The sequence below is a fragment of the Anguilla anguilla genome, chromosome 3 (assembly GCF_013347855.1).
Source record: "Anguilla anguilla isolate fAngAng1 chromosome 3, fAngAng1.pri, whole genome shotgun sequence".
In the NCBI taxonomy this organism is placed as follows: domain Eukaryota; kingdom Metazoa; phylum Chordata; class Actinopteri; order Anguilliformes; family Anguillidae; genus Anguilla; species Anguilla anguilla.
The window spans coordinates 53,561,294-53,589,233 of NC_049203.1; the positions used below are offsets into that span (position 1 = coordinate 53,561,294).

General features: G+C 39.1%; 1 protein-coding gene and 1 long non-coding RNA gene across 4 annotated transcripts in view; one reads left to right on the forward strand and one right to left on the reverse strand.

The window, feature by feature from the left end:
* The window catches only part of nlgn3a (neuroligin 3a), a 208,625-nt gene that overhangs the window by 99,236 nt on the left and 81,449 nt on the right, over positions 1–27,940 (forward strand). For all 3 annotated transcript variants that reach the window (XM_035410161.1, XM_035410162.1, XM_035410163.1), the window contains one exon: positions 2,000–2,149. In XM_035410161.1, coding sequence (XP_035266052.1) covers positions 2,000–2,149 — 150 coding nt within the window. The remainder of the gene's footprint in view (positions 1–1,999; positions 2,150–27,940) is intronic.
* Positions 1,187–27,748, reverse strand: LOC118223516. The gene is made up of 3 exons (XR_004764457.1): positions 27,660–27,748; positions 26,705–26,850; positions 1,187–1,324 (listed from the first exon to the last, which is right to left on the reverse strand). It is a non-coding gene; the product is annotated as an uncharacterized LOC118223516 (long non-coding RNA).

The following is a 27,940-nucleotide window of genomic DNA, read 5'->3' on the forward strand; positions in this document are numbered from 1 at the left end:
ACAATAATGCTCATGAGAATTTGTGCACCTATTCAATAATCTAGGAGAACTGATTGCGCTGTGGCATGTGTTTGATTTGAATGGAAGCATGGTTAAGCATACAAATAATTACTGTATGTCACCTCCCCATATCACCTATCAGCACACATTTGCATGTGTATCTACGTGTTATTTATTTGCTAATTATGTTGTCAACTTCATCCTCCAAGAATGCCATGGTATTGTTTACAATTGTTTCAAGTTCATGTTAATGAAATGTGGTATAAAATGTATTTTAATCTTTGAAACTCTGTTTTGCTCCCAGTACAAAATCAGTAGGAATTCTTTGAGAAATGTTTCGCCTTATAATTCTTTGTCTGCTCCAAACCCCCTACCCCCCACCCCTGCAGGTGGTGAGACAGGTTTTAGAGGCACAACCTGCCTTTGGTGCAAACCAGTTACTTGTGTTGCTGCCTTCTCTTAAATGTGACCATAGACTAGATTAAATAGAGGAAGCTTTTGGGACCATGAACACCTACTCTAGTACTTCCCTCAGATAAGCTGAGGCTGTTGTCATAGTAACCTACCACCAGAATCAACAAAAGAGGCAGCTGATAACGATGACCGTGACATGACTAATCTGTGTTCTTATTTCTCTTTCCTTCTCTTTCATTTCTTCTTTTTTACATTCGGATCCATTCGTTTTCATGTGTCAAGGTTTTTGGTGTAGGAAATATTTAGTTTTCATTTCTTTTTGTCCCTCTCATGCATTTCCACACTGTGTCGTGCCTTAGTGAAAAAGATGATCAGTGCTTTGCAGAGAACTGTCTGGCCGTGTCTTATCTCCGCCCACTCAGATACCAGATAAAATGGCAAAAAAAAAAAGTACAGAACACCTACAAATTGCATATGCCACGCTACAAGTAATTCCAACCGCATTTGTCCTTGCTTTTTGACAATGAAAACCTCACATGCTCACAATTCCAATTAAGGTCATTTATGAATGCACATACATATTAAGACCCTTATGCATTTGAAACCCACAACGGCAGACAAAGCCTCACTGCTGCTCTCTTTATGAAACACTTCCGCATAAATATGCTCTCATCCCGAGCATGCAAATAAGGAGTGGGGGGGGGGGGGGCATGTGCAAACAGAAGCGCAGCTTGCAGATGGACGCAGACTCGTCATCCAGGCTGTTGTTTGTGATTAGCTGTTTGTTCTTGAGGATTTTGAATTTCAGGCCCTGGTAACCATGGCAACCGGAACACAATATGGGTTTTTGAATCAGAGCCCGGTAGCTATCTTTCCGCTCTCAAGGCTGAGTAATACAGAGCCACTGTGCCTGAGAGAGAGAGAGAGGGAGAGGGAGAGGGAGAGGGTCTTAGTACTCACCCCAGACCACTCAAACAGTAACCCCCTTGCACATTTTTTTCTACTTTATTCTATCTCGCAAAATATAAGTGCCACCTCAGGGAGGCAAGAAACCCTCTGCTCAAAAACTGAATGTTTTAGACTGACATATTCAGTTATACATCTAGGAGTTTTAGGGGAAAATAAACGTCGGTTCTGTTGCAGTACATATTTAGAAATGGCATCAGGATTATTTATTGTAATGGTGAGTTAATTTGACAACAAGCATTCAAGCTCTTATGCAGTTTTTTGTTTTTTTTAGTTTTCATTTGGATAGAGACAAATTTAGCCCTAAATCCTTCAGTTTGCTGTTCTATCTGCAGAAATAGGCAAGGGACTGAAGACTGCAATTCTTCATTTTGCGAACCATCAATCAACACTTAATGAGTTTTCCCACCTTCAAAGTACATACTATTAATAAGGAAAGGAAAACAAAAGAAACTACTTTTCCCATCACTTTATTGCGATGGTACAGTTTCTGGTATCTGGGCAGGCTTGCCCCCCCCCCCCCCCCCTCCCCTCCCCTCTTATGTTACGCTGCATTGTGTTGAGCCACTGCCTGCTGAAATACTGCTGGTGAACGTGTCAATGGTGGCCACTCTTGCAGACATCCGAGACACCGGCGCCAAGCCCGTGATGGTCTATATCCATGGGGGGTCCTACATGGAGGGGACGGGGAACGTGATTGACGGCAGCGTGCTGGCCAGCTACGGGAACGTCATCGTCATCACCCTCAACTACAGGGTCGGCGTGCTCGGTAAGCGCAGTCTCACAGGCGATCTCAAAGACGCCCAAGCATGTTGCTTTTGGAGAACTGTGGGGTGTTGTAAAAGTGAGGGGTGCATTTCTTCACGCACAGTGCTGGGATTTCCCATGGGGCATTTCTCCCTAGGCCCGTAGAGTGGTGTTGCTCCACTCATTGTGTGTGCCTCACATTTGACTGTTTTATAGCTAGATTCTAGTAGCTAAATCTGGTATTCAAATGGAAAGGACTTGTATCCTTCTGTCATGTGTGAATTTAGAACATGCGTGCATCAGTAACTTTCAGTCAACCCACCAATTAGGTTAAGCTCCATCAACAGATTGTATTGCGTGCACTCTTAGCACTTAGAGAAGGAAATACTACAGAATCATCCATTTTAAAATGAAAATACAAATAAATGAATTCCTCAATAATATTATATACACAAATAAGAAATGGAAACTTTGGCTGTGTGTAATTATGGCCTCAATTTTTCCCTTCATGCATAAAATTGATGCCCATTTGGAGCAGAATTTTCTAATTTATTGCTAGTTTTGTTTGTCGTTCTGCTCATTGGCACAAATTGCTCTCTGATGATTGAGCATAATAGATTAATTGATTGAAAATAATTTCTGCATGCATGTGATAATTAATACATTGTGTCTTTAGGATTAACTTTAATGTCATTTAATGTCCTGTTGCACTCAATAACTTGGGACACATATGTTTTTATATCATAAAAATGTTATGAACAACGGATTAGTGTGTGTGTGTGTGTGTGTGTGTGAGAGAGAGAGAGAGAGACAGAAAGAGAAGAAAACAGAGACAAGAGTGAAGCCAAGCTTTACTCACAGCAGAATCTTTTCACAAAATACCATGGAAACTGCTCCAGAAAATCAAAGCAGAGATGAGTGCATCTTTGCATTCACCACTGCCCCTCTACTGACTAAATGAATCAGTCATGCTTTTTACGTTCAATTATGACAATTGCTTCTCTGTATTTCCCTGAAGGCTGTAAATGTCTAAACAAGTTATATAATGGGTGAAAAATTGTTTGTGGTGTGATATGATATGATTAGAAAACAAACCAGTTTCCCAGTGGCCATAAACCAGATGCCCTAACACTTAACCCCATAGTCATTTCCCCCTAATGTCAGACTCTTTACCTTAAGTTGGACACGATCAAGTTTAATTACTGTAACAGCATCGGAGACGGCTATCTTCATTAGTCCATGATTAATGACAGGCCCTGTGTTCTTGATGGACAGAAAAAAGGAAAAAAAACAGGGTGTACCTACTTGGTTGGGTGGAATAGTTTGAATGTGTTGGGCGTAGGAGTCAAAGTAGGATACGATTGCATTGTGACTTTTACGAAGGCAAAACAACTTTAAATCAGAGCAAGTGTGGCCATGCATGTAGGCCAGAGGTATGAACAGCCATTATCATGATCCTATACCGATTTGAACTGTTCCCATTGTGCTGTTCCTGGTGTTGCTACACATTGTTATGTCAGATGAAAGCAGGAGGCTGAGAACCTTGAGCATATTGCCATCTGTATTAGTTACGTTTATAATATAACAGTATATAATGCGTTTAAATAATACATATAAAATTCTTATATAAAATTGTGACAATTTATGCATTTTTTCTGGTTTATAACTTGCAGTTGCACTGAATAGAGTCTATTGTACAGATATTTCACTGCCGGAGAACAGGCTTTGAGCATTGATGGACACTGTTCCTTAGAACAGGTCATTCATTTTAAAGAAAGTACTGATACACTGTGTACATGAGATGCAAAATTATACATTGAGATACCAGAATGTAGTGCTTGGAGAGCTGAGGTCGTAACCGGAAGATTGCAGGCTCAAATCTGAGAGCTAAGATGGTTCAAAAAATGTTTTAAATATCTATGCAAAGTGTAGGAATAACGGTTTACACAACTGACAGTGCTGACCAAAGGTGATGGAGAAAGCCAAAGCCAATAATAAAACAATGACCTCTGCCATATTGTGTCTCTTGCCGTGCTTGGAACTTTATTGCTTGAAATAATGACATACGTTTTGGACATCTCAACATTGTTCTGTGGGATAGAAAAACTAAAATGTCCTTCAAAAGGCAGAGACCTTGACTCACTATTAAAAAATGTGAGGTCTTTTGGATACTGTAGTTACAGTACAAACATTAACATCGAAAGGATTAATGATTAATTACTTGTAAATGTCATGCTTATTATTATTAAGAATTATATTATATATATATATATATATATATTGTGAGTTCCATAGTGTTTGGAACAAAGACATATTTTCTTGATCTGGTTCTGTGCTCCACAATTTTAGATTTCAAACAATTCACATGTGGTTAAAGTGCAGATTCTCAATTTTTTTTATTTAAGGGTACTTTTACACACTTTGGTTTCCCCATGTAGAAATGACAGCAGTTTATATACATAGAGTAGCCCACCCCCCCACCCCATTTCAAGGCTCTATAATGTGTCCCAAAAAATGAATTCCAAGACTCTGATGAAGAACGAGTTGAGATGAGATGTCCTAAACAAGTCATTATTTCAAGCAAGTTGAAAGCACAGCAACAGACACAGTGCTGAGTTTAAATTAAATTAATGTATTATTGTTATTATTATTATTATTATTATTAATAATAATAATAATAATAATAATAATAATGTGTATAGGTAGTATCTTATGTATTATAAGCATTAATAATATGTTTAACTGAATAATATTATGGAAACACGCTAATGCCTTGTTTTCTAAATGTTATAAATCTAAAAATGCAACAACAACAACATTGAAAGGACAGCTTTTACATTGGCCGGGAGCATTTCCATCTCTTGCCTTGCCTTGTACTTGTATTTTAATTGTACTGTGCTTTATCTTGGCTAATTATATCATGAGCATAAATATATACAGTTGTCTTCCTTACACAAGACACCCACTCTTTATGTTGGAGCTTCCTTAAAGATCCCAGAAACACACAGCAATACGCGTTGCATCTCAGTGAAAAAGCCCTTCAGTCAAGTAGCCCTGTGTGTGAAACATCTGTGAGGCTCAGAGAGTGCCACGTTCTCTCCTCGGCTCTTAGACCCGCTTCTGTTTAAGTGTCTTCTAGGCCTTAAAGAACAAACCAATTAACCAACGGAAATCCACTCCAACCAGCCCCTACTCTCACCCGTACAGAAACAGAAACTCTGCACCCACTGACAGGCCCAGTGCTCTGTCGGACCGGTGCCTAATTGTAATTTATACAGTGTCCTTTCTCCTGAAAGAAAACATAATTAGTTAGATGCTCTATCTTCTGCTGTGTTGTCCTCGTGCACAGAAAGACAGTCTCCTTTATAGGAATGTACTCTGAGGATAACAAAATAAATTAATTAACATAATTCCATTACTGTCAAGCCGCAAAAGAAAGGAATGCATTGTTGTATAATAATGTTCCTTGCAATGGTGCAATTTTAATGCTTTCCCTTCAGGCCTGCCTGGTTTCACTTTTAAGACGGAAAATTGAGGGTACCCAAAACAGGCCAAATAAATTGCGGAGTAAAATAAATGACACATGCCAGCAGTCAAAGAAAGAACTGCTTCACGTATACAGAGATGTATGCTTAAAACCGAGCCATGATTTTGGATCAGAGCTGAACAATGGCACTGGGATGCTTCCCAGAGTGATTGCGGGCATAAAAAATTGTAATGGCATTAGACAAAAAAAATAAAATGGAGGATTACATGACAGCATAACTTCTGACTTTGTTGACAGCGCGAAGGCTGGTGAAAGTTTAGCGCTTTCGGTATGAGAAAAGCGTGTTATAAATAAAATTCATCAGAGCGCGGGTTGAAGACAAGGGAATAGCGGTTAACCATTCCAGCTACTCAGCTAAGTGCCCATGGAGAATCTCTTTGGCCAAATCATGCCCAGCAGATATATGCTGCCTCAAACATTGAATGGCACAACAAGCCAAGGGAAATAAAGTGGAATATATAAGACAGAAATAAATGCTTCTTTAAGACATGCGGTGTCATGCATGGTATCCTAGTCCAGTTTCTCATATCTCTGGCATCCATTATTTATGTTCTGTTCTTCTGCTTAAGCCGACATTTTGCAAATAAATTTAAATCGCGTAATATTCCCTCGGTAAGGACACTCTGAGGTAGTGATGTCATTACAGATATATAATTATAAGTTGAAGCTCGAGGTATATTTGTTTGTTGTAGTAAACTAAGCAGGTGTGAGATATCTAGTGAAATGCTAAGGGGTGCGTCTGGAGTGGATCGAGCTTGTGTAACAACATGCGCAACTAAAAAAAAAATGAATTTTTTTATTTTTTTATTGCCATTTATCAACAACCAGTTTACTGTGTACCATGTTCTTACTGCACTGTACTGCTTATAATATGAGAATATTCATAAAAGACACCTTGTTCTGTGAAAAGGCAAAACCCAAGGAAGGTACTTGACTGATTTAAGAATTCTTACACTTTGCATGACATGCATGGCTACATTAACTCTCCACAGTACAGTGGTGCTAATGCATAAGCATTGGAATCCCGTTTTGATGCTCACACATGCCACAGAATTTAAAAGTGCAAGGGCAAATGCCTCACTACGTCTAAATTCTAGACACAAACACAAATCTCAGCAATGCACCCATGCTGACAACCAGAGGTGGCAAAACGTTATTGTATGCGACACAAAGATAGGACACTGGATATTTTTGGAAGAACAGACTACAACTCTCGGCATCCTCCTCGCCTTGATCAGATATAATTGCCATTGCTTTGCATGTACAAAACTGCTAGCGCAGAGCAGTTTGTTGATTGGGTTTTTTTCCCCCCACTGCAGACAATGAATGCTTGCTTCCTCCTTTACCCCTGTAGGATCTTGCGGGAATCTCTTAATTGGTATACAGTCAGCTGCAGGACAACTGATTTAAATTCAAAGCCAAAAGAACACTTTCCAGCAGAAAAAGGAAGGTAAATAAATAAATAAATAAATAAACAATACTAATGAAAAAACCGCAGTCTTTTAATTAGCCGGCTTAAAAGGATGAGGAGAAATAATTGAGGTTGAGCGAATTAGGCTAGCTAATTAATATACAGCAAAAACAGACAACTCTAGCCATGCTCACTAATACAGGTCCCCCTTTTCCCTGGCCAATCATAACAATGCATTAATAATAGAACCAAAACGGAGACACGCAGCCATTGTAATATTCAGGGCCTTTTTCAACTTTGTTAATGCTAATAATGAATACTAGAGATGTTTCCTTTCTCCATAAAGAAAGGGTGTTCTGAGCAAACAAGGTTAGAGACTTTTGAAAAGAAAGGGATGCACTGCACACTGTAAATGTGAAGTTTTTTTTCTTTTTTCCCCTGAAAGTTGGAAAATGTCATTGCACTTCGCAATGATGGAACTGCGTAGAAGACGTCTTGCATCTAATCAACAGACTAAACCATCTTAACAGAACCTTGTAATGGAGAACACAATTAAACCCCAATTAAAGAAATTCCTTCAATGTCTCTGCGGAATTCTGCATGCTGGGTGTGTATTTTCATCTGACAGTTTCATTCCAACAGTAACAGTAATTATTGCTTCGAAGTGCGGGCTCCCATCCTCCCGGGGCTCCGTTTAGAAAGTTTCACAAACGAACTTGGGCAATTTCTCCGTATTCAAATGAATGAGAATTCATTACAGGTTTGATATGTAATTAGAAGTGGGGAAAGACCAGAATGTCTCAGAGAGAGAGAGAGAGCATTCTGAATGGGAAGTGATTACAGCAGTCATGTGATTTCCTGCTCCATGATGTACGACCAGTTAGGTTGGGCGACCTGAGGAGCGGGGTTTGTTTTCAAAACGCCAATCTTGTTTACCCCCAGCCCATCGATCCATATGTGCATGAAATGGGTGAGAGTGGGTCTAGGCTACTGTGTCTCTTTAATGATGTGTAATGAGTCACTGGCAGAGGGGTGTATCTTGTATCACTGCTCTTTACAAATATAATTACTCATTCACTCTCTGGAGCACGTCAATTTCCTGTTCCTATGGGGAAGACTTAATTACTGCTTCCAACTGCATTAAAAATTAACAAAGCCTGCCTCTCTCGCCAAAAACCAAGGTGAGGCTTTTCATATCAGCCAGCTGTTATCTAGTTAAACCAGCGTTGGTCCTGTGAAAGCATAAGAGAAAAAAAGCAATTAGGCTCTCCTGTCAGCCCACGATTTCAGCTCTTCTCTGAAATCATTTTACAGTTGCCTCCATCGGTTTCACTGCTTCGTATCCCATTGCAGGGGAGAAGAAGCAGAAGGAGACATCCGTGGCTCAATCCCAAACCCGTTACCTTGCATGCCCCTCTAAACCCTATTGGCTGTAATTTTCGAGACTGGCCCAGTTCTGTGCCTGTAGATCAAGTGGGGCGGGAGAGCATTGCCTGACGTCCATCGCCCCCTTGGACAGAATCTTCATGCGCGGCCACTTTACGGAACGGATATGATGCCGGTATCTACAGTCACCAGCTCTCTCCCTCATGTGCAGTGAACCAGGGAGAACAATAGGAAATATTTGCAATTGTTTGCCAGCAGAACCGAACTAGCGACAACCTTGGTCATCAGCCATGATAATTGATCATGACCCCACCCACCCCTTCGCTGTCTTGTTTCTGCTGCACAAGGCAAGACTCAGAGTGGTGGAACAGAAAAAAAGGGTTAAAGGAAAGGCAGTCAGCTGTCAGAATTATCCGCAGGCTGGGTCTAGCACCGTGTCCTGCTGCCATGTAAGACACTGAGCCAGAGATTTTCTTGGCTCCACTGGCGCTTGGATGAATTCATCCAAATTAAGCAGTGGAGAAGAAAAACATTTATTCATCCCATTAATGTCAGCGAGCAAATGATTGAAGTAATGTTTTGTTTTTGTATTTTTCTTTTATTCGGGGAGTGCTCCTCCATGCCTTGGGCATGTGTTAGCATACTGCTAAATCACATTCTGGAATTCAGGGATGCTTGTACGAGGCCTTGGACAGGTGCCGTCCTCCCTGCACTCACAGGATTTGGAAGACTTGCTGTTGCTGTATGAAAGTGAATTGCGTGTCCGAGTCATATTAACAAAGGCCCTTTCAGTGCATTTCTGAAGTCTCTATTTGACTTTGATCATAACTGCCTGAGCAGTAGCCAGTCCTTTCTCTTTTTTCCCTCATGATTTTTTCTTCACAATGTTCTGTATTAATATGACCTTGAAAAAACCTTATTACTCAAATAATACTATACTAATAATACCATGTTGACTGTTGTGATTGTTGTAGGAAAAATGACTTATTTTTCATTTCCTGCGTTTCATTATGTAGGTGTGTTGGCATCTTGATCAATCAACCTATATTCTTTAATAGCCTCCCTTATTTATTTGCACAAACACACATATCCAGGGAGCCTTTACACGTTTAACCTTTCTTTCGACATATACATTCTCTTGAGCCTTACATGCTAAGCAGTTTTATGAAATTTAGCTTTAGCTCACCTCAATTTTGTGTGTTATCCTTTGCTTACTTGCTTAGTTTCTCATCCACCAAATTTCTATACTGCTCATGTCTGTCTGATACTCACAGAATGCCTTAGTTTCTGTGGTCAAGCACACTAGGTATAAACCATAGACATGCATATTTAACTAGACAAGCAAGCACTCCTTCAGCTAATTTAAGCTTGTGAAGCCCTTGAAGTAAGCCTATATTGTGCATTTTGAGGGTAAGCTCCCATTAAAATGAACCCTAAAGAAGCATGCTCTCCCCAAGGCACGGTTAGCCAAGTAATCCAAAAGCAACAAATAACCCATTACTAAGTGGTAGGTTGGTTTAGCATATGGTAGTCTTTAAAAAAAATAAAAAGTGCATGAACAAGACTAAACTAAAACTACCAAACCTGCTCTTAAAACTAAATAGAGCTAAACTGAAATTGAAGTCAAAAGCTAGTGAATAATTACAAGTTATTCAGATAGGGTTAGGTAATGTAGTTAATATTGATACAGAAATCATATTAATATAATAATTGTATTGATAAACACTTGCCAATATGGGTTCTGTAACTACTTAAAATGACTCTGCATGAATAATAAAGCATTCTAAATAGAAACAACTTTGGCATATGCCTTTATGCATGTTTCCAAACACACATATTTTTATCTTACCAAAGAACAAATGCACAAAGAAATAATCATAAATGCCGAAAAGTTTGTGGAAATGCTTGTAAGCACAGTTAACCATGATTGATCTAATACATGTTTTTGTGAATGAGGCCCAATAAAGACATGTGTGTGGCGGCCACTTACTCATAGTACTTGTTAAGTTACTGTAGGTATTCACAGAGATCTTGTCCATTTTATATTACAGTAGTATATGTTAGTGTTATCTTTCTCCCTACTGTTGGTAGTAATTCTTAAACCTACATTTCCCTCGTGGGGGGATTACGTGTAAAACTGTGTTTTCATTCTGGTTTTTCTTGTGAAATAAACGGAGAGCCATTGTCTCTCTTTAATGCCAAAAATGTGTGGTCTCGCTACTACTACACATGCATGTTTTTGGCAACAAAACAAACTTGGAAAACAGGCAACGCAAATAATCATGAGATGCAACTGAACTTCCAAGATTGGGCAAGTTATCTAGTGAACTTGCCTCACCAAGCGAAAAAAATCATATCCCTACGATATAACCAAGATATCACGAAGTGGGTTAGTGGCCAGTTATGCGCTTGTATTCAATTAATAAACCTAGCATATACACGTATACAGCAATAAATACAAAAGACTGACATTTTCTGTATTTAAGATGTCGGATGGACAAACTCTTCCTGGCAGACCAGTCTCTGAAATATCAAAGCATATACATCTGTTGTCAAAATGCACATGCATGTTTTTTGTGACTAGTCCGCAAAGGCGTTTATTAGTCTCTCTGAGCTTGTTCCAATTGCTTATTTTATCCGTCCTCGTCCCCATCTCCTGACCTGGAATTTTTTTGTAGCCGTACGTGCAGAGCCTGTTAGAGAAGAGCTCATTTGTATTCCCAGAGCTCATTCCAATCACTTATTTTGAATTCTTGCATACCTTCCCCGTGTCCTTTCCCGGCTCCTTACAGTACTTCCACCCAGTGGAGGACACAAGTAAAGGATGCGAGAAAAAGATGCAAGGACAAAGGAAGCAAGGAAACATGCATTAGACAAATGGAATGTCCTTGCTCGGTCAAGCATCGGTTTGAAGTCTGGTCGATTACAGATGTGGAGAGGTGGATCCACAGTTCGATCATTTATACATGTTCCAAGTACGTCCATTCATGCTCAAGCATACGCAAATGTTATCCCAAATGCTCAAACAGCAGCAAATGCTATTTGCGAAACACTTTACAAAAAACTCACAATTACGTGGTATATTGAATTTATGTGTAAATTCCGCTTCAAACCTTTAAAGACCAATGGCCATGTTTTAAGAACGGAAACCTCTATGGAAAAAAATCCCTGTCACCGTCTTTGGTAGTGCCTGAGGCTCTGCCTCATTTCATATAGCTACTGTGTGCATACGTAAATTACAGGGCTACTTACAGCTGGTTCCCTCTCTCCCCTTCCCCTGACAGTTGAGCACAAGTAGGTCAGAGAGCACAGCAAGGAAACCAGGTGGTTTGTGTGTGTGATACGCAACCATTATGAATGGGTTTGGGTACAGAAGCTCTCCAAAAGGACACCTTTTGGCTGAAATACAGACTTAGCCAAATAGAAGAAATGTGGTTTGTGTATTTCCAGAGGGTACTACCCATGACAGTATTACCTACTGGAAGTGGAAGTGCATCGTCTGTCTGACCAGGGCATCATCCGTCTGCTTTATGTATATCTCCCACACTCCAGTGCTGCTAAGTAAACACTAACAGAATGGCAAATCCATTGTTTCTTCTTCTTCACAAAACAACACCTAAAATAACAGGTGTCAGCCACACATATGTGACTCTGACTATGACATGATTGGCTCAGGCATATAAATTAAACGGGTTGCTTCCAAGGTGTAGTTTTATGTCCTCTTGGGGTAGAAAATGACCCATTTATTATCATAAGAATCTATGGGGAAAAGGAGAGGGAGGCTCTATGTCATCCCTCATGCCAACCAGTGAACACTAGCCTTGCCTAATCTCATGATACAGTGCACAATTCTCAACATACATACATATACACACCTTCACATCCAGCCATTCCACTACATTTTCTTATTGTATTCTTCATCATACTATTCATTTTAATTAACACACCAGCTTTTAGTCATGCATTTGGCCGAGCTAAGTCAGTGATTGAGCAAACCTTTGGAATGTTACAAATGTATTTCAGATGTTTGAATGTGTTGGGTGGTACATTAAAATGCAGACATCAGAAAGTCAGTGCATTCTTTATGGCGTGTGTTCTGCGCTACATAGCCATACACCTCGGATGTGACAAAGACCTAACAGCGAACACATTACATGACTATCATACGGAGAGAGGCAGAGTTGCATTGTGCCCATTGCAATGGAGATTTCAGAAGCACAGAGTGCACGAGAGCCTGGACTTATTGGCAGTGCTAGGTTTGTGGCATGTGTTCCCAAGTGGTGTCTGTTTCCTTAGTGTGTGTACATCCATCTTAGAAAGTGCATGTCTGAAATTAATTCAACTTAGTTTAAATGGTGATTATTTTATATATGGTATAAAACAAAAAATCAACAGCAAAGACAAAAAAAAAAGATAATTAAATCAAACTATTGTCTTATTTTCCGTCCTCTGGCTCGCAACTGTGGTGCCAGCCACCATTTTGAAACAGTAGCGGCAGCAGCAGAATGGAGTGGCTGACTGGAGGGTGTCTCTGCCAGCTCCCTCTTGCTCCTGGCCAGTCTGGGAATATTCACCCTGCGGAATTGTTCACGGGAGCCATTTATTATCATATTTTTAGCGCATGTAAATGGAAAACGCAGGCCTACATAATGTTTGAAGGGGAAAATACATATTGAAATTAAAACTGTTCAGTTCCATGTTTCTTTTGATATCACTAGTAATGGCCATGACGAAATTAGCTGTTGACCGTGTGGCCACTGCATTGCTTTTCAAGGAAAATAAATGGGGCAAGCTGATTGGAGATAATGATAACAAACCCCCCACCACATCCCCGGTTTAGTTATTCTTATCGAACCAGCCTCTTTTACAACTGCAGCACAGAGCCTGGAGTCACAAAATTACAGAAATTTACACTGCATGAAAAACAGTTTCGGGAAGATATCTGACCTGTTAAATTTCAGTGAAATTTGGGTGTGTCAGTTGTGAGTGGCAGTTTCCCCGTGAAACATGTATTTCCAGAAACGACTGCACACTCACAGGCCATGTCTGTGATTGGGGACTTCTGGACTTGGATATTCCTGATTAATTCATGGACTGTGCCCTCACTGGTATTTCATGGTGTGTCTTGAGACGTGGACAGCCACGTCCAGGAAATTTATGTTCAGTGTCTGGACAAGAACACCTCAGTGCACAAAATTATGTCCATTTCTGACACAGAACATTGACACATGCGGCACACTGCAGGAAATATGTCCGTTTTAGGATTTGTGTCCGCCTCGTAAATGCACCTTTTCACGCAGTGTTAGTTAGTCGCATATGACCTAATTTGCCAGTGCATTGAGTTACCGCTAGCATTTGACAATTCTGCCTTAATTGTGAAAATAGGGCCCTTAGATAGCATGTGTAAATATAGTTTCCTCATGTGGTGGTAAAGAAGGCATATTTATACTCAGTGACCACTTTATTAGATACATCTGCTGTTTAACATAAATAGGCTGCTCCTCAAAATATTTAAATCAGGTGGCTGCATTTCAATATATTAAGCGTGAAGACATTTAGTTTTTGTTCAAACAAAAATTAGAATGGGCAAGATGCGTTACCTAAAGGACTTTGACCGTAGTATGATTGCTGGGGCCAGATGTGGCGGTTCCAGTATCTCAGTTCCACGAACATGACAGTAACTTCAGTTTACTCCAATGGCTTGCACTGTCCCCAGACCTGAATCCAATAGAGCACCTTTGGGATGAGGTGGACTGGGAGGTTTGCAGCATGAATGTGTGGCCGAAAAATCTGCCAGAACTGCCTGATGCTATTGAGTCAGCATAGACAAAAATCCCAGGATTCAGGCTGTTTTGGAAGCAAAAGAGGGTCCTACCCTGTTGGTGGCCACTGAGTATATATCACAGGGAGTAAAAAAACAAACCTGGACTACAAATTAAACCTGGTTAGTATACCTGGCTTTTGTCTCAGTTCGTGAAAAAATTAATAATTATCAGTATGGAGGTTTAATTTTTAAATGTGCACAGAGCCATACCACAGCTTCTGAGACATCAAAAGGCCCAGATGGAGGCCAATCAGTCCCCAAGGGCTTCAAGTGCAATGCATACATAACGCGAAATGCTTCATTGAGAGTGGCTATCGGGTAAGCCGGAAACTGGTTCAACTGAATCAGTGTCTCTATTTCTGCATTTATTTTGAAATGTAAGGTAAAACTCCCCACCCTCTCCCCATTATTTATAGTTTAAAATTTTCCAGAAAAAAATAATAAACGCTTCAAAATGAGTGGTATTTTCTTGATCCATTGTTGTTGCTGCTGCTTTGTCATATTCCGTTTAATCTTTATTTATCACCAGTTAGCCTTCTCAGGCACTTTGCAGTTACCTGACAGTGAGGCCACTGAAAATGAATTTTCCCAGTGCTTGGCATTTGTCAGTTGTGACAAGTTTTAAGAGACATATACCACATCATTTTTAAAGTGTAGCATACATCTACAGACTATTGTGAAATCTTTGTGCCTCATCTGATTTTGTGGACATGTGTTACTTGCATATACTTCTTATACATACAAGCTGCTCTCAGTTGAGAATGAGAGTAGGCTGAAAATGGACACTGTAATAGACTGCCCTGAGTCCTGGTCATATCTTTTTCTGTCACGATACATCATGAATTATTTCACAGGATTCTGAGAAATCCATTTTCACTTCACCGCACAAAAAATTGCTACATCTGATTACAGAGGCAGGATTCCACAGTTATCAGTTGTGCCTTCAGAGAGAGTGATCACTGTATGTGATGTGATGTGGCATCGCCAACTAATAATCCCAGCATCCCTGAGAGAAGATTTGATGGTGCCAAGAAAAAGGGTTATTCTTGAATGCACCTTCAAAGTATCATTGTTCTGACATTTTTGTCTTCACATTTGCCAGTGAATGGATCAACTACCATACTGGTAATGGCATTGCACTGTAGCATTGGTGACAATGAACATGTCGTTATTTCCTAGTATTTAATTTGACAAAAAAGTGGTATTGTCAGGAATTCATGTAAATGGGCCAGGATAAAATATGGTTTAACCAGGGCAAAATGTTAATAATGTGCCCCCATATTCCATAAACAAGGCTGTGTAATGATATTGTAGATGTTAATCTTGCAGGATTTAGTTTCTAATAAGGTGGTGATATATTTAACCTTATTAACTGTTTGTATGAGACACATACTATAGATAATATTAGAGTTAGACCATAACTGGTTCAGAAATTAGTTTCTATGGCATCCCCAGTGCAATATATGGTATATAAAAAAGTAGTGGATATCTGAGCCTTGTTCAAGCAAGAGTGAAACTGGATACATCCAATGAGCTATTTAAAACATAGTTCATAGGTGGTTGAAGAATTTGAAGAAATTACCTTTGAAAACAAAGAATATGGGTAGTGCCTACTTTAATGCATTGTCCAAGCAGTCAAAGTGGTCTGAATGCAAAGTCATAATTTCATCCTCAGGAGCTATTTCAGCTTTTTGTTCAATCTTCCTCTGCCATTACTCTAAAGGTTTGGATCAGAATGATCCATATGATGGCATTGCCAACTTGTGTATTTCTTTTTTACAAAACTGTGATCTTTGGTTGTTTCATAATGTGTAAGGTTGTTTTCTATCCCAAACTATATTTAGTGGGCAGCTGTTTTGACCTGAGCTCTCAATATTTTCAAATTATAGCTCTTTTCTTGGCAAATACTATGGCCAATGATTTACTCTATTCATCACCATGCTGTAATAGCAACAGGGTGATGAGAACAACTTAATACAGCACAGACTTCAGGTCGAAGTGTTTGTGCTTTAAATGCATTTTGTGTGTAACTGTATTGATGATTTGTTTGTCCCATAAAATGAATGCTGGATGTGGCAGTGTGTGTGTTTGTGTGAGTGTATGTGTGTGGGTGAGAGCAAGCGCGAGAGCGAGAGAGAGAGAGAGAGAGAGAGAGAGAGGTGGGAGAACGGCAGCGGCACATTTGTTGATGCTGATGACTTGAGAATTCATCATCGAGGTGAATATTCCCCACCTCTGCGGCGCAAGATTCAGAGCGCCGATGACACCTGTGAGGGGTGCCTCATTACGCTGTGGAGATTTAGGAACAGCATGTCTCTTTCCTGAAGACTGGTCCCCGGAGCACCACAACCCAGTTCTAAATCCTTCATCCAACCTCGACATTGCACCCCCCCATGCCCCAAACCCCCCACCACCACCCCCCCACCCCAAAGAAACTGAGCAGGCCTTGGCTCCCTCCAGCGGACACCTGCCCTATCCAATTTCTTCCATCTCATTAAAACCTGAGGTCCTTTTTGGAAGGAGCTAAAACCATTAAAAAGAGAAAAGGTCAGGATATCCAAGCTAGTGGGGTGCATTAAACAAGATATATGTATGTTTCTGCATGCTTTTGAAGATGTCTTTTTTATTTTCATTTTTTGACTTCACTCCACTACAGTTTGTTTTTGGAGTTTTATGGTGAATCACAGCAAGGTTATCTTGGTTTGAGTTTTTGTTCTTAAAAGCAGAGACTTTTTCAGCAGAGACCGAGTCATAGGAAATTTATACCTGCATGTGCCCATTTACAGTAATGCATCTCTGCTGTTAAATCCATATTAATTCTGCAAGGCTATTTGCAGGCACTGGGTTTCATTTCTGCTAATGGCCAATAATGCATAATGACATAATACTATGTCCATTTGTTTATATCTGTGTTTATGTACTGTGCTGTTTGCCCTAATACAACTGAGGTCAGGAGAGTCTGCTACAGAGGGGGATATCAACCCCATTGGGTCATGTCAAGTATATGATTTGTTCCCTTAGTTATGGACCTTGTTCTTTAGGTTGATACGCTTTATGTGGATTATCTTGATGTGGAGTGTGGACACCAAGGCCAGACATTAAAAGTAGCATCAGAAAATCACAAGGACTCATAGCAGATGGTTTGCAAATTTAAGATTTGCAGACCAAAAAATTGGGAATCGCACATGACTATTTACAACAACAACTTTTTTACAATAACAACATTTTTAACACACATTCACTAAATATAAATAGCTATTATTAAGAGGCACTTACCCAAAGTTTGCAAAAGAAAAAGCAAGCTCTGGTTTTCAAGGCCAACACCATAACCACTACACAACTACTTTGCCACTTACAATGTAATACACTGACAGTAAATGCATTGTATATATGCAAGTGTGTTTTTTTTTATTTTTTAGAGAGGCTGAGTAGCTTTTTGCTTTTCCTGTGAAAAAAATAAATAAATTAGAATTTATTTGTGAATTGCTTGTATAATGACCCCGCCTGCAAGCTTCTCTACCCTGAGGAAAGCATTTGAATTTTTAAAAGTGTTTTAAACTTTGATTTCAGCCCCCCTTACGTTTTCAGCTTTTTGTTTAACGTTGCTTGAAATATTAATCTGATGACTTATTTTTTTGTTTTGGCTCAAAAACTTTCCACAAAGAATGATTTAAAAAATAAATAAATAACGTAACAAAACACTGTAGATTGTTTTTCCCCACAGCTTAAATGCTCAGTAGTTTAGTCCTTGAGGACCCTTTAACTTCAGAATAGAACTGCACAGTAGTGTGCATGCATTCCTTGGAGCAAATGTACAAACAGGTGGAGCAGCCTTATCGTACAGGAAACATAATGGCCCACTGCAAAAAAAGAAGCAAAGAGCACAATGCAAAATGTACAGATATTCTGAAGGGAAAAGGGGACTCGCGTTGCAGACGAGTGTGAATTTCTCTCTGCGTTGTTCATTTCTCTTTGAAGGGGAGACAGAAGGAGGTGGAGGGTATGTCAATCATCAGATGTGGGTGTTTATTTATTTATTTATTTTTGGTCAAAGAGGTAATTTTTTTTTTCTCTTCCTGACTGAGGAGATTTATATTGGCCTGGCAACCCAGTCCTGTTGCTTGTCTTGCTGAGAGATTAATAATGGTTGAGCCGTACAGAGGGGCCAAGGTCAGCGAACCGCGTGTGTGTGGGAGTCCGCGGCCGCCACAATCCACTGCTTCAAATGAGGAGGGTGGGAGGGGGGTGGAGATGGGTGTAAATAGGGGGAGGGGGGGGGGGGTGGGCGTAAGGTTGGAGGCGGGAGTGAGATTCACTTGCGCTCTCTCATCATCTCTGCACAAGGCTAGAGAGAAAATGGTGAAATAAATATAAAATGTGGTTGAGTAGGTGTTTTAATCATGAAGATAACAGGATGCTGAAAATTCAGTCCAGGCAGGCTGGAACACTTACGAGATTCACAGGGAAAAATTAGACAAAAGCTTTTTTTTTCCTTTCAGATAAACTGAGAGTGGTCAATCCTGTTGCTATATTATTATTATTATATCATAGTTGTTGTTTTTTTTTTGTTGATGCTGTTGTAAGAGAGCTATTATCCACCGCAACACAATAAGTATATGTTAATGCGTACCGCAGTGCAAAAAAAAAAAAAAAAAAGAAGCTAACTCCAAAGTGCAATTTCAGAGAGGAGTATTATCCAGAATTACCAAAACAATCTCATTAATACCAGTAATACCCTACAGCTAATAATGCAATTCAAGCCAGTCACATGTGAGTGCACAGGAAAGTGCTGATTCCATAGTGCAGTTTCAGAATCTCAGCCTGAGCACACCGGTTCAGTACAGCTCCAGGTTAGGTGAGCTTGGATACAGCCAGTAAAGGTGAATTCTCAGCAGGTGATGGATTACTGTGTGTGACTGCTGTTCTGGGGGCAATGACCAGCTCATTCCAGCACTAAGCTTCCAGAGAGATGAGAATGAGCGGGCCCTTCCGAAAAAGGCACAGGAAGCACTGCGGCCTTTTTTGACCTCATCGGACTTATACAGCATTTTAGCCAAGTTTACTCACAGAAATGGATGATTTTTGTTAATCCAAGTGTAAAATATGATGGATTCATTTCTGTTCATCATTACAGAAGTCCCTCCCCCCCTCCTCCCCTCCCATACATACATACACACACATACACACACATACAACAGTTTAAACTTGGAGGACTACAGTGTGAGGAAAAAAAAATTTTGGTTGAGGAAAGCTTGCGTAAATATATAGAGTATGCAGTGGTTGGAGTGTCTGAGAACAGGGAAACGCAGTGTCACAGTTTTTGAAACAGATCCTTCTTTTACATTCTACTGTGCTATTTCAAGAGCAAAAGGCAGGCTAATATTGGAGAATGATTTGAAAGCAGTGAAGTGGTGGAAAAAAATAATAAATAGTGTCTGCATCCCTATATATCATAGGCCAACCCAAAGATTTCAGCAACAACGGTGACGACGGCAAAAGCTATGAAATGTACGATTTGCTGCCTGTGCTTTGTTTAATCTGAATAAGGAAAGAGAATCATGGCAGGGCAAGTCAAGATTAATACTTATCCCAGAAAAGTCCTTCTGGCAAGATGGATTGATCATTAATCTTCTCTTTTCCCTTTCCTTATCTGTTTATTGAACACGTACCTGCCTGAGCTGTATATTGCTGTCTTGGAAGAAATGCTATCTGTTGGCTGTAACACAATGTTACTGGGGATAGGAGCTGCTTAGCTATATATGAGATTCAAAAAAAAAAAAAAAAAAAATTCAACTCACATTTTCAATTCTTTGTACTCTCTGGTGACCTCAGCTGTGCTGCTGGCATATTGCGGTTCTGAGCAGTTTTACAGGTACATGATTGCTGGTAAACTCTGCCCCTGGTTTCATTTGTTCCCTGTTGTTATTAGGGTTCGGACCATGTTGAACATGATGTAAATGTCCTAAAGAGGCCCTCAGACTTTCTTGCAAATCAGCGAAAACACACGGAACCTGTTTGTTGAATGTGCCAAGCATTTATTAGTCAGAGTTGCAGGACCCATTTTTCTGTGTCGTTGGGATTCTCAACTGAAACTTGGGATCTGTTTTTAAAAAATGTATTCCTAAAGCTTAACGTTGATATACAAGCTTAATGATTCATAGCAATATTGCACTATGCCCAAGATTCAATCAAATTCACTTATCTAGTTTAAGGGAATATTAAATTCAGCCAAACCAGACTTTTTTTTTTTTTGATTAAATCAAGCACACCTTAAAGACAGACTATGCAGGATTTTTTTCATGAAAATATTGCAAAATAACTATGCTAAGGTATGTCTGTGATGCACTGGCAATCTATATCTTAACTTAGTTTCGCCAAATTCGTGCACCTTTTACCTGCATTTGTTATTCTCTTTTCTGTGTGGGGAGGAGTGGGTGTGGCTACAGAGTCTGTGGTTTGGGATCAGATTCCAGAAGTGTTTGTTGCTTGTGAGCTGCGACAATGACGGATGCCTAGATACAACTCAGCAAAAAGACAAGGCGACAGGGCTCATTCAATAACTAGAGTCAACCATGGACTAGCTTTTCTTCAGTGGTGTCAGTTGAAGTTTGCCAAGGGGATGAAAAGTGATGCAGCTAGCTAGCTAGCTAGTTACGTTAGGCAGCTATATGTCCGAGGGTGTTGGAACAACTACAGAACACATGCCAGATAAGGTAGCTACAATTTACCTAATGTACAATTACCCATAGCCATAAACATATACAGTACATATTTGAGAAAATAAATAGGCTAATATTTGAATAGGATATGGATAACTGAAAAAGTCGTTCACTTACCACGTGTATTAGTTATCTATAATGTACCAATGGACTCTAATGTTACTTCTTCCACACACAATTCCATGTTTACATCCCAATTCTAACTAAATGTCCAGAACAGCTAAATACCAAACAAGGAAAAACACAAAATAGCTGGACTACGGAGCATGTTCTCACATGCTAAGGGGTGCACTCAGTGTAAAGATTGTTACAACATTTCTGTATTTCTGACCACCTCACAACCTCACCTATGTGCTTGACATTTTGCTTGTAGGTTGCTCAAGGGTGTGTCCAAAATGTATGTGGTGTTTTGTGGGTGTTTGGAGGTTTTTATTCATTATGGTGAAAACTCTTTGGTCATCAACTGTAGAGGTCTTCCTTAGTCTACCAGACCCTTTGCGATTACGGCATTCACCAGTGTTTTCTTCTTAATGATGTTCCAAACAGTTGATTTTGGTCATTTAAAAAATATGTTTTCTGTTTACTCAGGTTCCATTCAGACTTGAACCTGATTAAAATGGTTAGCATTACAGTCGACCATACAGAAATGTTTCTGTATAGGCCACTCTACTTCACTGTACGTTGCTTTTGCGATCAGTTGTTTGTGAACAATGATCTGTGGTGCCACATAATGATAATCCTTTTTCACAAAATATAGGGTGTTCGCTTCATTTTTATATAGCACTAAAGCAGGGCAGACCATAAAATTCAATGACCTTGGACCAGCAATTACTAGATTGTTGAAATATAATTTAATATCAGTTTCCAGATAGCACTGCAAGGAAAGGGCTCCCTCAAGACACAGTTTTTCCTGCTAAGTTAATTTTGTAGGAACAAAACAGAAATCTCGATATGCAGTTTCATCTAGTGTACATAGAGATTAAAAACAGTTGTAAAAACAATGCCAGCTACTGCTATAGGAATACCATATGTAACTACGTTATCTAAATTTGTGTCTGTTGATACTCTTTTAATATTGTGCACCTCCAAGTAAGCCTTGCTTTTATGGGTCCATGTACAGGCCAGTCATTAAAAAAGTGGCAACTAAAACCATTTAAATAAAGAGGTATAGTCATTAAATACCAATACAAATATTTGTTGATATAGGATCATAACAGAAGAGTGTCAGAACATTTATAGTGAGCACAAACAGAATGGACCTTGTCCTGTTGATGTTTTATGAAATAAAATGAAACCAAATGGTTTCACTAGCATTAATTCATTTTTATCTGCTTTCATTTTTTGATACTGCCTCCACAACTGTACTTTTTCATTACCACAGGACAAACGGATTCACAAACTGTAAATCTATTCCTTAATTCATTAAGATTAAGTTTGTTTTTTCATTATCGGGACAGAAAAAATCTTTTTCAAGAAGTGACAGTATATTGTCACATGGTTTAATTTCATTCTTATGCTACCTTACACAGATATAAAGCAGTGAGCATGCTAGAAGTGACACGTGAAGCATGACAGACGCCCTAAGCAGGAATAAGCAGATCTCTTTACTGGTGTATGACCAATCAGTCACAAGCCTAGGTGTCAATCACTCAAAAAACTCATTTTCATTGGAAAGAACCTCTCACTTCCACCACTCTATCACAATATGACAAGTCAAGCAGACTTTTTTTTTTTTTTGCCTTGAGGAAACTGCATTTTTCCTTAATGTCACTTTCTGTATTTTTTATTTTTATTATTTTATTTGTATTATTCATTCATTGGAGTATACTTCATTAATTGGATCAGTCAATTTGTGGGTGTCATGGACATTATGTTAGATACATACAAATGTCTGTAGTTTCAAGCAAGAAAAAAAGTAACTGAAAAGCGGAGTGTATGGTGATGATACAGTGAGCTCCATGGTGTTTGTTTCCAGAGGCTGTACATATGAACACATTAATTTTATTGCATTTATTCACAATTATAAACATACATATTCATTTTAATATTGTGTCAGAACTTATTTCCTTGAGCACAACAGTCTCAGGTTGGATATGCCATAGGAAACATATAAAGCAAGATTAAATGTCTGAAGAAAAATAATAAGGTTATGTGTGAATGTACAACCTCTGGAAGCATAACTTCATAATATAAGCTTCTTTTCAGTTTTCTTAAGTTGATTTCTTTAAACCACAAATTCACAAATGCCCCTTATGCCAGCCATATAACACCTGCAGGTCCTCAGAAATATCTGTATCTAAAGTATCCTTCATTGCACATTCAAACATACACTAAAAATGAAATGATATGCATGAACTCCAGAAAGTGACATATCCCTTTAAACAGACTGTTATCAGTTATACTGTTTTAAAGGCAATCCAACCAAGCCCTCCCAAATTAATGCACTGCCATCTCATAAGGTCTGTTTTGTTCACTGTATGATGATAAAACAGCAAAATGTAGAGGTATGTGGCAATTAAAATGAGTTTTCATCAACTAATTGACAGTGTAGATTCTCATTGGTCAGTTAACAGATGTCAGTACTGCATTTTTATTCTTTAGCATGTTGTTTGGGTTGCAAATTTCCAGCATGCTAAATTCAGCTCAATATTCTCTGTGGAATAAAGGAATTTTTTTTTCTGATTGGTTTTATTTTCTTACATAAAACATGGCCAGGGCATGGTGACAAAATAGCCTAATGTTTAAATCTACCATGGCTGATAGGAAGATTTATAGCCTATCTGGATTTAATTGCTACAACTTGTGCAGTTGTAAAAAGTGGGAAATGTCTACATTAGTTAATTGCTTGATTCCTAAAATGTTACATGCTGTGAATCAAGTATGATGATATTGCCCTGTTCACTAAATAGTTTTTTACACTTCCTTGCTTGATTATACTTTATGAAATGTATTAAAACAGTGGGGATTATAAAGGTTGGAAGTGAAAACTCACTTGATCTTTAAAAAATGCTGCTGCCTCCAGCGCAGGCACCCCTGATTTCAGGCCACAACTTTTCTCTTTCTAGATTTTTCTAGATTTCTTTATAGTCTGTTTGATTGGACCCAAAATTAAACAAAGTGCACTTGACCGGTTACAACTGTATGACCTTTTAGAAAAAACCTTTCAATACAGATTTACTACAAATATAAGCCAGTTTACTTTGTTTTCAGCCGTTCGTGAGTCCTTGGCCTAGAGTGTAGTACACAGTAGTATCTGTGTACAAAACAAATGAAACCCCAAAGCGTAATCATAGACAAAGCAGGAAGGTTCAGAGAAGAGATAGATCAAAACAGGAAATACAGAAGATTAACTGTTTTCAACTGACCCCCCCCCTAGCTGATAACTGACCTGCAATCATAAATGCAAAATGCATTTAAGTGGAAAGCAGGAAGTCTACAATATTTACATTGGTTATTATTTAGACAGAAATTGAGATTTCACAGTCCTCTTTCTAAGAACACAAAAATGTTGTACATACAAACATTTAAGGCACTTGTGTTTATTATACATATATATTTTTTTTTTTTATGAAAGGAGATGAATGCTTATTTCACAACAATCTCCTGAGAAAATACCTCTGTAAAAAAACTTTGGTCATTTTCTTTAAAGATGGAAAAGCATTTCAATAAAATATGATGGCTTCAATGGACATTCAATTATAAATGACATCTTCTATTAGGGTGATAGTTGCTCTGCTGATATCCATGTCAGGTCAGAACATATAGTTTATTTATGCAGTGGTGTGTACTGCTGTGAACGCCGATGTGATGGGATATTTTGGACTTGGCTGCATTTCCTGCCTTAAAGCAGAAATCATTGGTCACCTCGAACCCTCAACCGCAGTCGTAGAGACAGCAGAGCCCCCAGCCCATCAGTAGTGAGGAACCCTCAGTGAGGTTACATCACTTTGCCCACATGGTGTATTTTCAGAGACAGATGTGGGCTTGGTTGAGATTCAGGACTGATGCATCCTGGGACTTGAATCTGTGATTAGACAGCAGGATGTTGAGCTGCAGGGGAGTGGTGGTGGTGGGTGGGGGGGAGTGGGGGGGGGGGGTGCTTGGAGATCTCCGTGGCAACCATGGGAGTCCCAGCTGTGAGTGTTGCGGGATGTGGCCAAAGCAGAAGGAGGGAATGGAGCAGTGATGTGTAATGTCATGTGAGTAATACGAGAGGCACCATCGAGGGAGGACCATGGGCAGCCTTCTCCCAAAGTAGAGGACAGAACTGGGATCAGAACAGCAGCCCAGGGGACCACCAGTGGAGACAGTGGGGCTGCAGAAGGATTATGGCAGGCCCCAGATCTCGAGAGCAACAGGAGATGAGTGGGGTTTTTTTCCTCATGAATTTATTTGCATATGATTAATAGCATAAAAACATTTCTTCTTATTTATTTATTTATTATTGAAATATGATAAATAAGAAGTAATACATGAATCTATTTATTTACCAGTTGCTTTTGTTCAAAGTGACTTACAAGGCCATTATGGCAAACAACACCAAGGGCTCTATTTTGAGGATGTAAAAAGCATCTTGCTAACCTAAATGCAGCTGTCACAAAGGAAGACTGATATTTTTGGGGGCGGCACAAAGAAATGCAAGAACATCTGTATATAGGTTTGCATTGCTCAGTGGAATGTTAGCGGGTTTGGGGGGTCTATTTCTAGCAATAGAAATTTAGAATTAGAACAGGCTACCATGCACTGACAATACCACAATCCCTGGGAGGGGGCTATTATGAAAATTTGCAGAATCTGTTGTGGGGAGGATCAATACATCAAGGCTACAAGAGCAATAATATCATATCAAAATAATGAAAAACCCCTCTTTCTTTCGAAGGATTAGTATTGACCCTTAATAAACCAAAGGTATCACAGTTAACCTTTGAAGGCCAGTGTATGCATCTGTGATCCATGTATAAGCACATTTCAATATAATGTGCCTATATTCAATAAACTCCCTAAAAACTTAAATTCTGACATAATGTACCTAGTATTGTATTGTTGAATTCTCTTACCTGTTGGCATAAAAATGGCTGCATGTGCAAATGACAAAAAAGCTTATTTTGGAACTTGAAAGGAGTCTTTAATTGAAAATCGAGAGTTGGGGTCAAGACCATATCTAGACCAAGAGCACATACCTCAAGACCAGACCCAGACCAAGAACAGACCCATAAAGACTAAGACTAAGACTAATGTCATTTTAAACCTGGGCTTTCCTAAATTTTAACAATGTTTACATTGAAACCAGACTAATTAAATAAATCTGGCGACACCAAACAGTATTTTATTTATGTTAGCTAGCTAATTCTCGTAATCTAAAACATCATTTAGAAGCTCTTTAGAGGTTGAATGTATGTATAGGGGAAAAAACACAGGCTGGTTATGCCTTATTACATTGTCTAACTAAAAGTCCCAAGTGAGCTATCGTGAAAGCTGAACGAATGAAGCGGGGTGATTTCATGCAGACCGGGGGATGAAACTGACACTTTTGAGAACAGTGACAAGAACAGTCAAGTTCAATGTTGGCCAGCAATGACTAATCACATTGTGGGTTTAATTAGACCACCTAACTGCTTAACATATCTTGTTAACAAGCCCAATAGCTGGGAAATATCCTGTTCAAGTAACGTTAAAGTTTGTAAACTTACCTTGTGAAAGTGGATGTTGTACCTTGCAATTCGCTGAATCTCTTAACAATTTAGCAAGTTGTTCCCCATATCTTGTTTGCACAATCCTCTTCTAAGTTTTTGATGGTGAATTTCACAATGACCAACTCCATTATTTCAACAGCAAACTAAAACAAAATCCAATCTATCGTAAATGGTATGTTTGTAGCAGACAGCTAAACGAGATACAAGCAATTTGACTTGCAATTTTCCAGTTCAAGAGAAATCAAAGAACTAGAATATGAGTCAATCAAGCAGGCTAGTTTAAAGACTTTGCAAAGGATATCATATTTAGAAATATAACTTACACCAACAGTAAGAAAGCTACAGTAAGAACAGAAAGAGCTATTGATCTATTGAAGACATTTGGAATATTGCTTGCCGCTTTAGTTTGCATCAATGTTAGCTTTGGTGACATGTATTCTTATCTATAGCTGGCCAGCTATGATAATATAGCTATCATGTTTCATCTGCAATTCATGATTGTATTTAGCTAAATTTATGGTTAGCAGACAGGTATTAATTGAATTTACTTGAGTTACTTGTGTTTCGTTATTGTACAATCAAGCCTTTTGTCACTATGTAACAAACAGCCTGATACTCAGGCCTAGTCACTAATACATCCAGAGAGCCACTGTATAAAACCATGGGGTGTGAGGACACTGCTTAACAAATCACCAACACAGTATATAGATACCCATGAAAATAATGTATTTTTGAAAATGTGCACCCACTATATACAACCAAACACTATACAGTACCATATAATGCATATGCATATACTTATACACAATTGAAACATGAAAAGTCCTTTAGAAAGTTACATGCACAAAAAGGTTTCCACTGGGTGGCAAGGTAAGTCTCAAGGAAAAAACAATCCAACAAAAAAAAGGAAAAAACAATGAGGAGAGAAAAAAAATGGAAGGAAAGATCTCACCTGGCTTGGAGATTTCCCTGGTACTTTCCCGGCCAATAGCTTTGTATTAATATGTGCATGGGGTCTTTTCCTTCCAACAGAAGTAACTTAACATATCACCCCACTTTTAGTCCCAGACAGGCCTTGAGGATGCATGTAGAACCCCCCAGTTTGTTCACAAACTTTACACCATGCCAAACACATTCAAAATGTCATAGGCCCCTCCCCCTCCTTCTTCCCTACCTTTATTACTTTACTTCCTGCACATCACTTCCTCTCAGGGAGCCATTTTGGAGGGTAAC